The sequence below is a fragment of the Oryzias melastigma genome, linkage group LG18, assembly GCF_002922805.2.
Source record: "Oryzias melastigma strain HK-1 linkage group LG18, ASM292280v2, whole genome shotgun sequence".
In the NCBI taxonomy this organism is placed as follows: domain Eukaryota; kingdom Metazoa; phylum Chordata; class Actinopteri; order Beloniformes; family Adrianichthyidae; genus Oryzias; species Oryzias melastigma.
In genome coordinates, this window is record NC_050529.1 from 21,401,817 (window position 1) to 21,414,172 (window position 12,356).

The 12,356-nt window shown below is 39.7% G+C and overlaps 1 protein-coding gene across 2 annotated transcripts in view; it reads right to left on the bottom strand.

The window, feature by feature from the left end:
• Positions 1-1,807: 1,807 nt before the first annotated feature.
• Positions 1,808-12,356, bottom strand: part of tbc1d14 (TBC1 domain family, member 14) — a 46,103-nt gene continuing 35,554 nt past the window's right edge. For both annotated transcript variants that reach the window (XM_024288684.2, XM_024288682.2), the window contains 7 exons: positions 11,932-12,012; positions 11,699-11,790; positions 11,486-11,557; positions 8,706-8,834; positions 7,412-7,521; positions 5,079-5,337; positions 1,808-3,360 (listed from right to left, as the gene is read on the bottom strand). In XM_024288684.2, the coding sequence (XP_024144452.1) occupies positions 3,292-3,360; positions 5,079-5,337; positions 7,412-7,521; positions 8,706-8,834; positions 11,486-11,557; positions 11,699-11,790; positions 11,932-12,012 (812 nt within the window). In that variant the 3' untranslated portion in view covers positions 1,808-3,291. The remainder of the gene's footprint in view (positions 3,361-5,078; positions 5,338-7,411; positions 7,522-8,705; positions 8,835-11,485; positions 11,558-11,698; positions 11,791-11,931; positions 12,013-12,356) is intronic.

Here is a 12,356-nt window from a genome sequence, read left to right on the forward strand (position 1 = left end):
TAAAAAATTTTTTATTAATGCCAAACTATTTCAAAAAGCTAGGAAATTGACAATTTTTAAAACTTTAAAACTGTTACTTTTTAACATAATTATGAATAATAAAAAGTCAGGAATATTATTCCAGAATAAATCAATTTAAACCTTAAATAACTTTCAATATTTTTACTCTACATAAAAATGTATGTTGTTAAAACTATACAAGTTAGAAATGAGCGCAAGATAACATCGGGGCATTGACAATAATAAAATAAAATGATCTGGAGGGCCGGATAGAATTACCAAGAGGGCCGGATCCGGCCCCCGGGCCTTGACCTTCGACATATGTGCTCTAAAGAGTCTCTTTTTGTGCAATAAATGTTCAAAAAAATTTAATGAGATTAATGAAGATGTGATGAACTGGTTTAGAGAGGATAAAAAATGTTAAATTGCAACTAAGATGCAACTAATAACTTTCTCCTCTATGCAGTTCAAACTTTTATTTTTGGGTTAGAGTTTTGTTTCAGTTTAATATGTATACATTACAATAAACTAAAAACTCGTAAAAATCTTAGCTGTAAATGTGCTAATAAGTAAATGACAGTGGAGAAACCCAACAAAAATGATAATGAATTTAGCACAGCTTGTGTTTGACACTTTCAACATAAACATCTCACTTTCACCACAGTTCTGTTCAACGGTGTCACGAACTGTTCCGTTTTAAACTGAGAATTGCGGCATCACTGGAGATGAATAAAGATTTTTGTGGCAGGTCTGGCTCTTCTTCTGTGAATCAGGTTGAAATAAATCATAAATTAGCGTCAGAGCACTTCCTGGTGAGCAGTGGCAGCTCTAGAAAGTTTCCTGTGGGGGGGCCCCCCGGTCTACTGTGAATGTATGGGTGGCACACCAACTGGGCTTTCATGTGGTGACAGTCTGGAATGGAAAAGAAATAGTTTCTATTTATGAGAAGGAAAAACCCTGTTTAGATTGAGACCAAAGAGTCAAAGATCCGTCCATTTTCTAAACCCGCCTTACACTCGGAAGTCCATCTGTACAAACTCAGCTTTTTAAGTCTCAAATGTTTGGTTTTGTCTTTAGTTCTGGAGCTAGGCCTGCCACGATTAGTCACTCACGACTATGTCGACTATTAAAATAATCGTTTGTGGCAGCCCGATCTAGAATCACTCCTCGTGTTTCAGACTCCTGGGTTGGTAGAAGTTTTAGACGTCTTCTGTGTGGCTTTTTTAGAAGGAATATGAACTTTGCTTCTAAATTTAAGAACGTAACACAATAAAATAGAATTTTATTGATCCCACAAGGGTAATTTATTCAACCCTTTAATATCGGAGCTCCAGTGTTTACTGTAATTTTTAAAATTGTTAACATGATCTACGTGATTCCAGCAGATTCTGAAAGGGGAAAGAGGCAAAAGCCGATTTTTCTCATTATATATATTAAAAGTTATTTAAGGTTTTGGTAGATTTATTCTGGAATAATCTTCTTTCCTATTTGTATTTATATTTAAAAAGTTAAGTTTTTAAAGAACAATTTTGATCAACTTTTTTAAGTTTTAAATCCCCAGTTTTAAAATGTGTGTATATAGCTGTATGTATATATATATATATATATATATATATACACACACACATACATACACACACATATATATATATATATACACACACATATACAAATATACACATATATATATATATTATATATATACACACACACACACACACAGACACAATATACACATCCATATACTGTATATATACACATACAAACACATACATATATGTATATAAATAAAAAAAGGTCAAACAACTCCAGGTTAAATATGTACAGCATTTAATTTTATTAAAACTATCATATATGTACACATTTCAAGTGAGATCAAATTGCATGAGGACCCTCTCTCCGCCCTCCACAGCTCCCGGGTCTCTGAACAATCAAACAGGCAGACAATTGGAAATCAAAACATCCAGAAAATCAGCGATAAAAGTTTGGAGCTGCTCCTTCATCACCAGCCCGTCTTTTGGTGTAACAGTAACTGACATCTCTGTGAAAACCTAAATTAACCGCACACACACTGACAGAGCAACTTCAGCACAACAATCACTAAAGGAAAAGACAGGAGATGGAAAGCCAACAACCCGCTCCAAACCACCAGCCATGAGGTGAAGCGATGCGAGACACGGCTTTGTGCAAAACGCTCTTATTGCAGCTCTGCGGCGAGGAACCGCAGCGGAGGAGTTTAGGGGAGGGGGTGCTCAGTCTGCTGCTCGCTCTGGAAAACTGCCAAGACACAAACTTCACTTGTTCCTGCAGATTCACCCTGATGGAAAGGAAATAAAAGACTGAGAGGAGAGGACGAGAGGCGAACAAACATTCCACGTTCAGCCGCGGAGTCTGCAGGCGACCAGGTTTGTACTGCAGGTCACCAGCCTGACACCCTCCAGCTGAAAACGCTTCATTAAAGATGCGAGGTGATGGCGAGAACCAGCAACCGTCTCCAAACTGATTTCTACTCGCTTTTGGGACACTGAAGTTTGAAGGAACTTTTTAGTTTTGCAGAGACGAGCGTCTACAAAGTGCAATCAAGCAAAGAAGCAAATAAAAAGGAGGTCACTTCTTTTACCTTCACACCCCGAGGAGAACCAGAACCTCCAACTGTCTGCCTCCTCCAGACTTTGATAAATATTAAATAATTAGATGACAGACGTTCACAACACCAAAACATTTAAAAATAATAATAATCCATGTGCTGCTGAACAAACATATTTTGAAGTTGAGAGACTTTTAAAAAGGTTTCCTCCATATTTGATGAATGAGTTTTAAAACGTGAACTTCACTCAGAGAAATCAGGTTAGTTCAAACCCTCTAGAGGAAACGGGAAGTTCGTGTTCAAGAACCTAAGAATCGCAGGCTGAAGCTTGAGGAGGACGCTTCTCCGTCATCACGAGTTCCTATGAAAAGAAGGGAGGAGAACGGGTGGTGGGGTGGTGCAGCGACCCACATCGTTTCCTGCGGTTGAAGCCGACCCGCTCAGATCAGATCTGGTGAATGAGGGTCGTTACGTTCTTCATCGTTCCCAGCTTCACCTTCCATTCAAAGGTGGGGTTACAGGGTGGGGGCGGGGGGGGGTCAGTAAGGCCTCAAATTCCATTGGCGCTGCCAGACCTTCACCTGAGTGCTGGTTCTAGTCCGAGCAGCTGCTTTTGTCTCCCAGCAGAAGGGGAAGGGGGGGTCTGGTTCAGGTCTGTCCAGCATGGCGGGCTTTCCTGAAAGGTGAGGGGGGGGGGTCGTTCCTCAGCTAAGGGCTTCGGCTCCGGACTGTCTGGCTCCTGATCTCTTCTGCTCCGTCAACACCTGCAGGACCTGGGAGGATGGAGAGAGGCACAAGTTACAGTCATCCTGTTGATACATTTCATGAAATAAATCCACGCTTTGATGCAGACCCAGCGCCATGCACAAACCAGCCCCCCCCCCAGGACAGTCGGTACCGTATCGGTTCAGTTTCACTCTTGGTATTGTTGTATCCTAAATTTTAAATGGTGGTCATTAGAACTTGGCTAAAAAAAAGAAAAGTCCACAGAAAGTAGGAGTAATATAAAAGTACTGGAACTACTTCAGCATCAGCTAGGCAAGTGCAGGATTGAACACTTTGACATGATAAGTCTTATGCCATTTCAGTAATTTGGGGTGTTTTTTATGGCAAAGTTAAATAATGATGGGATAACATTTTTTTGACACTTTAGTAAGTGTTGAGCTCAAGGTTCAGATGTTTGGGGGGCGCCAGGCAATTGCCTATCTTTGGCTAATGGCAAGTCTGTCTCTGCCCGCAGCATGCCCATAGGAAAAAATGTGCATGAATATTTTCTCACTATGGGCTCACTGTGATGGCCCAGGGGCCGGATCCGGCCCTCCAGGTAATTTTATTTTATTCTCATTAATGGCCCGATGTCATGTTGCGGTCATTTCTAACTTGTATAATTTGGACAAAATGTATTTTTATGGAGAGTAAAATTGAAATTTTAATGTTTAAGTACATTTATTATGGAATAATATTCCTGCCTTTTTATTATGCATAATTATGTTAAAAGGTTACAGTTTTAAAGTATAAAAAATGACTTTCTGCTAACTTTTTGAACTATTTTGGCATTTAATAAGATTTTTTAGTTTAGTTTTTAAATTCATTTTTATTTAGTTTAGCTAATATTTCAGCTACATGCTAGCTGTTTTGGCTAATTTAGACGTTTCTTTTTAAGCTTTTTTAGGCTGTTTTGCAGTTAGGCTAATATTTACATGCTAGCTGTAATGGCTAATTTAGGCTTTTTTCAGTTTTTAAGGATATTTTGAAGTTTAGCTATTCTTTTCAGTTACACACTAGCTTTTTCGGCAAACCCAAGATTTTTTGTTGTTGTTTTTCTTTTTGGCTAATTTGGCTTTTAGCTAATATTTTAGCTGGCTATCAGCTTCATTGATTTCAGCTATCAGCTTCATTGATTTCAGCTATTAGCTTCAGTAAGTTCAGCTATCAGCACTAGCATCTTCAGCTGCTAAGTTTAGCAAACAGCATTCACACTAGCATTATCACAGGTAATGCTATATATCTAGTTCATGATTATGTTAAAAAGTTACTGTTTTAAAGTTTTAAACATGTAGTTTTAGAGTGTTCTATAAATGTTTATCCTGTATGGCCCGCGACCTAAGGTGTGTTTTGGTCCCTTGTGTGATTGAGTTCGACCCCCTGCTTTAGAGGAATGAACCTATCATGTGCTCAGTGTTGGGGGTTGCACGGTGATCTGTAGCGGCGGCGCGGCGCTCCTCAGAAATCTGAGCTCTGGAGCCGTCTGATGCAGAAGCCTGAGCGGCTCAGGGTTTGTGGGTGTCAACCAGAACTGTCACCTCTGAACATTGCAGTCTTTCAACATGCTTAACAGTCAAGCACTTCAGGAGTTGTGACTTTTTTTTTTCACCAAAGATGTTTGTTCTATTTACATTTTCAATTGAGCTTTTGGATAAAAATTGGTTGACGGATTCTTTTACTAAAACAGGCAAGCAAACAAAAAAGGGGAGGATCCAGCGTTTAGCACCTGCGCCCACTTCCTGTTGCGGCTGCTCATGTGCACCGCAGCGATGTGCTGGAAGAGCTCCTCTGCAGGGATGAGGTCCGGCAGCCGGGTGAGGAACTGAGCCATGTGGATGAAGTCCATGCAGGTCAGCACATCCTGGTAGAGGCGCAGCACGCCCAGCGCCGTGCGGAACAGGAACTCCTCGCCGTCCCGGCAGAACACGTCCCACACCCGGCAGGCCAGGTCCAGAGGCAGCGACTTACTGTACAGCGTGAAGATCCTGGAGGACAAAGGAGATCGAGAAGACGGAGTCAGATAGGTTTCTTTTGGCAGAAAAGATCCAGAGAGGAAACAGAAGAAGAGCCTCCAATTTCAAAATAAAAGACAGTTGTATTTAACAGACAAAAACCAGGAGTCTTTACAACTAATATTGGTTTATTGTGGCAGTTGTTCCCACAAACCATATAATAATAATACAGAATATGTTATGAGGATGATAAAGTTGTTCACACGGTGGATTTGTGTTATTGTTAAATAACAGTTTTAGTAACAAATTTGTTTTTTTTGTATTTATCCTTCGAAAAGGCTGTAGTTGGGTTTGATTTTTTAGTTTCTACTTCTACAATAACGGGTTAATGGAAAATCTAGATCACATTCATGGTTCCTACATGAAATCTATACACAAATAAAGTTTAAATAAGTGCAAATATTTTACTGAGGGAAAGGAAAACTAGAAGAAGCTGGATAAAAGAAGCTAAAAAACAAACAAAAAAGAACCGGAAGCTAAACTCAGTCTCGCACAGGCCAGTCCGTGAGAAAATTGTCTGACAGTGAAGGTTTGAGGTGTGACAGAAAAAGCTGACGCTGTGACACACTTTAATCTCAAACTGTTGAGTCAATGCTGAGAAATATTTCCAGAAACGAAAAACCTCACAGCTGCAGCAGAAGGGTCAGGATGTTCACGGATGAAGCAGGTAGATCAGACCTGATGGGGTCATGCGGTACCCAAAACAGCAATGAACTCTGGGTAAATGTCTGATGGTGTGTCTAATCTGCACTTTGGAGATACTCTTATGTGTTTTTATTGGTATAACAAAACACCTTCATGCTTTTATCTGCTTCCATTATCGAAGCAGATCTGTGTTGCAGTAGAACAGCATAGATTGAAGTACAGGCAAAAAGATAGAAGCACACTGATTTAACATAGACGAAAAGGTCCACACAAATGGACTCCCACACGTTCTGTATGGCGGCGACCGTGGTCATCACTTCATCTATTGCACAGTTGCGAGGGCCAAGAAAGAGAGTCACCAAAGCATTGAATCTAGAGAAAGGATCATGGAGAGGGGAGGAATGTAGGTTTCCATGACAATGGGCTCTGTTTATCACACCTTCAGCGGATTGTTTTGGTTCGGCCGAGGGAGTGTGCCTTTGACTTGTTAGTTCCTGAGTTCCTCAGGCAGGCAGACACACCTTCTGTCTGCCTGCTGAGGTGCTGCTTTATGGCGGAATAATCACTGATCAGGTCAATTATTGTCGTTTCCTCCAAGTCGAGTCGTAATTCGCTCCAAGATAGTTGCCAGCTTCCAAAGGGAGGCTTTGATTTTAAGGATTAACGGTAAAAGCAGAGGAATGCGTCATGCAAATTTACTCATTTTCTGGGTAAAAAACTTCTTTATGGGAAACTGAGGAAGGGCTTAGAAAACTAGCAGGAGCTTGACAGAGGAGCATGTTCTAAAGAACCATCACCAAAACATAATACAGTCAAACAAACCTTTGAAAACTAATTGAACAGTTTTGGGGGAAAAGTTCAATTTTTGACAATCTCACAAAAATGCCCGAATGATCTAAAAATGTCAGCAACGAATTTTCAATTTTGACATAAAAAAACAAAAAAAGGTTAAAATGTCCACATTAAGGCACAAAAGGCTCAGCGAGTAGAAACCAAACCTGAGATTTTCAGAATAAAATTTAACAAGGAGAAGATTTGTTTTTGTTTTTGACATTTAGATGAACCAACATTAACATATTCCCGCTGCTCTAACGCTCTACGGTCAACACCAAAAGTTTCTCCCCAATATGTTAGGTTTTCAAAAACATGGTGCCACAGGAGATTTATCTGATTAAATTCCAAAAGTGAACGCTATCTAGGAGAACATTTTACTATCAGCTGATAAATGCAGTGAAGTGTACACAGGAAGAACCTGAACCACCATCATCCTGTTTTCTAAGAAACTCAGAAAACCTGCAGCCTTTAAGTCACCGTCACTAACCCAGCGGTAGCTTTCCCGAGTTCCCTTCACCAGACAGAGAGAGGCGATATGAAAGAGAGAGGAAAACAAAAGCAGACTCACCAGTCGATTAAATAAATATCAGGGGTCAAGTTGTTCTTCTTGAAATGTGCAAAGAGCTTTGGTAGATTTTCTTCAAAGAACACTTCAAATGCTGCAAAGTACGTCAACATCTGCAGAGAGGAGAGAAGGTGGTCTCAAACCCAGCAGCTCTGACTCATTTTAACACTCTAGCACACGTATCAAAGTCAAGGCCCGGGGCTCCAGATCATTTTATTTTGTGGTTATTAATGGTCCGATGTTATCTAGCGCTATTTTCTAATTCGTATAATTTTGACAAAATATATTTTTATGGAGAGTAAAATATTAAAAGTTATTTAAGGTTTAAGTTGATTTATTCTGGAATAATATTCCTGCCTTTTTATTATTCATAGTTATGTTAAAAAGTTAGTTTTAAAGGTTTAAAGCATTCTACTAGCTTTTTGGACTATTTTGGCCTTTACTTAGAAATTTTTAGGCTATTTTGGAGTTTAGCTAATATTTCAGCTTCATGCTAGCTGTTTTGGCTAATTTAGGAATTTTTTTTTAAAGTTTTTTGGGATATTTTGAAATTTAGGTATTTTTTCAGCAACACACTACCTGTTTTGGCTAACATAAGATTTTTTTTCTTCAGTTTTTTAGGCTAATTTGGTATTTAGCTAATATTTTAGCTGGCTATCAGCTTCAGCATTTTCAGTTATCAGCTTCAGTGATTTCAGCCTATCAATTTCTATCAATTTCAGCATCTTCAGCTATCAGCATTTGCATTTTCAGTGGCCAAATTCAGCTTACAGCATTCACACAAGTATTATTGCACGCAATCCTACATATTTAGTTCATTATAAGTTAAAAAGTTACAGTTTTTAAGTTTTATAAATGTAGTTTCATAGTGTTTAATAAATGTTTATCCTGTTTGGCCCGCGACCTAAGTCTTGTTTTGGCTCCACGTGGGATTGAGTTTGACACCCCCTGCTTTAGCAGGACCGACAGACCACAAGCATCACGTTTACTGTAGTGTCGAGTCACCACCAGAAAACTGAGTTGATTGTGTTTACAAAAACTGAATTTTCATTGTAGCATTGTTGTTTGTGTTTAGGTGAACGCTTTTATTTTGAAGAGATGTCGGTCTGATTAAAACACTCTTCTTAAAGAGACGTTTTAGTCTAAAAAGTCTCAGAGTTTCCTGTCTGATGATCACTTTTTTTTGTTCTCAACCTTTCTCTATAAATAGTACCAATGAAATTGACTAACTCCACAGAAAGCTGTGAAGTGTTCACACGTTAGTGTGAGGGTGGGAGGGGTGAGACTGAACACTGACAAGGCTGTGGTCCACTCTGAAGAAGGCCATCTGACAGGGCTTGTTCAGCAGGTTGGCAAAAGCTATGAAGGCGTCGGCCGTGTCCAGGTTCAGGATGAGCACCGCGGCGATGAACGACATTCCCTGCACCTGCGCACAGAAACAGAGAAGTGTCCTTTGGTGGAACAGAAACGCACTGAGCCATTTGTGAGTGTGAGTCAATGCCTGCTGACGATCAGGAACGGCGTTTACGGGCAGACGAGTCTGCATGTGAGTGGAGGGTTGGGGTCAGCACAGGAAGTCACACTCATCTTTTAACTTTGTACAAACAACCACATGGAGGTTGCATGGAGGAGCAGCGCTGCAACCGCAGCCTCTAAAACACGGCATGAAGTCACAGTGAGAGTGAAGCCAGAAAGCATTTTGCACCACAACACTTCGCTTTGGTGTAAACAACTTGTTTAGTAGAATACAGGTGGATTTTCTTCTGAGTAGAAGTAACAGAACTGGTGTAGAATACAGTAAATTATTACTTTTCTACTATTTTTGTGATCTTTTCAGCCATTTTAACTGTTTTTCTATTAGGAGTGGTTGAATAAAAAGTGATCTCCTTCAGAGACTCAACGTGTCTGTTCTGTAAATGCTAAGATGAGGAACTCCTGAGGTCAAAGGTGTCTGAACAGGCTCTCCAGCTACAGTTTTCCTGCATTTTTTTAACCCATAATAATCCACTGTGACATCATCTTACATATTATTTTCATTCAAATGTTGCTACTTATCAATAAAAAATGCAATATCCAGCAGCTCAGAGGCATGGAAGTGCAATAATGTTATTATTTTACCTTTTTTCCTATCAGCAATACATGTAAATATATCCTTTGGTTGTCCCTTCAATTTTCTTCTTTATTTTAAACGTATATATTTATATATTTTTTGTTAATTGTCTGGAGAGCACTTGTTATATCACAAGCTCCTTGTGCAACAATGACAATAAAAAGGATTCAGATTCTGATTTTTCACTCATTTTCATTGTCGGCTAAAAAAGAAAAGATGGAAGTTTTCAAGACAAATTCCTCTGAAATCCTTCAAATAAAACGGTAGACAAAGATTTTATGGTTTTTTGAAGCAACAAAATGAAAAAAAAGGAAAATACTAGAAAGTAGAAGATTAACCCTGAAGCATCATCTCCAGGTGAATTTCACCTGAGCTAAAGTATTTTCATGATTTCCAATATATTGTATTTTTCTGAGTGTCATGTGTCCCTAAGTCTCACTTGTCTCAGGAATAGGTGGACCAAAGACAAAGACTCCAGTATTATTAGTTTTTTTCAATGAATTTTTTTATCTGAAATTCCTCATTTTTCTGTCATTTTCAAGCATGTTTTTAGGATCTTCCTGTTTTCAATTTTCTTACATAAACCACAGTTGAAAATAAAAGAAAACTACTCTAATTTATCATGTGTTGACATATTTTGATCTATGTTTTTTATGACAAATACTGTTTACTGGGTGTATTATATCAGGTAAAAATGACTCTACAAAAGTGATGGTGTAACGTTTTATAGTGAAAGTGTTCTAGGGTTAAAAACAGAGGGAGGATCAGAGAGTGGATTTCATCAAAAGCTTTTTAACTTCAGAAATCCTACAAATGCAACGGACAGGAAAAGTTAAAGACCCACTCTAATAAATAAAAAAAAAAGAGAGATTTTTTCGGTGTTTTTAACATGGTGTTGTGGCTTTTATCTGATGATGAAGGACATATATAAATATAATGAAGCTTAAAATTGAACTTCTGAGTTTTTCTTGATCCAAATCACTGTTAATCCAGAGGAAATGACAACATTCTGTTGGAAAAAGATGGTATTTGAATGCACATGTGGGTCAAAGTCTCCCTTCTGATGGACAAATAGATCCATGAACGTCTTTATTCTCATCGTTTGAGCTCTAAACGGTATGAGTGGATAGTTCTGATATTGTTCACCATTTCAATGTTAGGTTGGGGGTGTGAGGGGAAGACAGTGTGAACAGAAAGCTCTCAGTCATGGGTGATGGGAAGGGGGGCAGGGTTACTCAGCAGCCAACAACCCCGCCCACAACTCAGGTGTATTTCTAATGAACTCCTGCTGCTCTGCAGAAACTATGTCCAAGAAAATAACATTTTTTTGGGCTAAAAAAGGAAAAAAAAATCACTATATTACCAAAAGTACTGGCTCACCCATCCAAATGATCAGAATCATGCTGAGTGTGGAATTTGGTGGAGGAGGAATGATGGTGTGGGCTTGTTTTTCAGGAGTTCCAGTGAAGAATGGTCCAAAATTCCTATAAACACACTCCTCAACCTTGTGGACAGTCTTCCTAGAAGAGCTGAGGCTGTAATCGGTGCAGCAGGTGGACCCACATCGTACTGAACTCTATGGGTTAGGATGGGATGTTACTTCAGTTCACATATGAACTGATATTTTTGGTGATATATTAAAAGATGATGGGAGTGGATTTTAAACTTTGCTCTGCTGGTTTTTTTCCGAGCCCTTCTCCTCTTCGTCAGCTGTGGTAATGGTGTCATAGAGAAACCACAGAAAATGCCCCCTCACTTTCAGAAACCTCTGTACATGTATTATAATCATAATTATAGAAAGTTTTTTTTTTTTTGTGGGGGAGTCGGCCTTTTACCTTAAACCAGCATTAAGAACGAGGGTGAGAAGCTGCGAAGCAGGTCACCATTGTACAGAGAAGCTGATCAGCCCTGAGGTTCTGACTGAACGATGGTGACATCCAGTTTTTCAGGTTTGAGCGGAGACTTACGTAGCCCACGTCTGGACGGTAACACGTGTAGGCTCCCAGAATGCTGTGCAGCACGTCATGGTAGGGCCCGCCCTAAAAACCAACAAAGGAAAGACGAAGACAATAATCATCATCGTTGTTTTCCAGGCTGAACATTCCTGCAGCTGAACTTTCCAACTGAGAGTTGGTCTCTTCTGGACCACAAGTGTTTCAGTGTGACGCTCTCTGCCATACCTGCTGGAAGATGCACAGCTGGGGGAAAGTCCTGGAGATGTCCAGTTTGATCAGCTCCAGGCTGGACTCCCGGTCTGAAGAACCCAAAGCGTCTAGAAGAAACAATCAATCAATCAATCAATCAATTATACTTTATTAATCCCAGGGGGGGGGGGGATTAGGTAAAACACAACAGGAAGAAACATTAGTCATAAATGTAAAGTGCTGGATGTGAGATTCTGTTCCGTCTGTACCTTCAGGTTCTGGGTCTGTGCTTGGGGCCGCCGTCGTCCTCCATTTCTCTCTGGCCCGAGAGAGGCAGATGCTGTAGAGCTCTGCAGGACAGAGATCAGTGAGCGAAACCAGGACAGACACGTCTTCAGCTGATAACTTTTAATAAACCTGAATAAAAACAATATCTCTGATTTTATAAAACACTTCAGTGCAGCAGAATCTTCTCTAGACCGTCACTGCCCTCTGCTGGTGAAGAAGCTCCATGATAATACCAGACACCTGCTGTCTGCACCTGCAGGGGGCCGGATCCGGCCCTCTGGGTAATCATATCCGGCCCTCCAGATTATTTTATTTTACTGTTATTAACGGTCCGATGTTATCTTACGATTATTTCAAACTTGTATAATTTTGACAAAAAATTTTTGATGGAGAGTAAAATATTAAA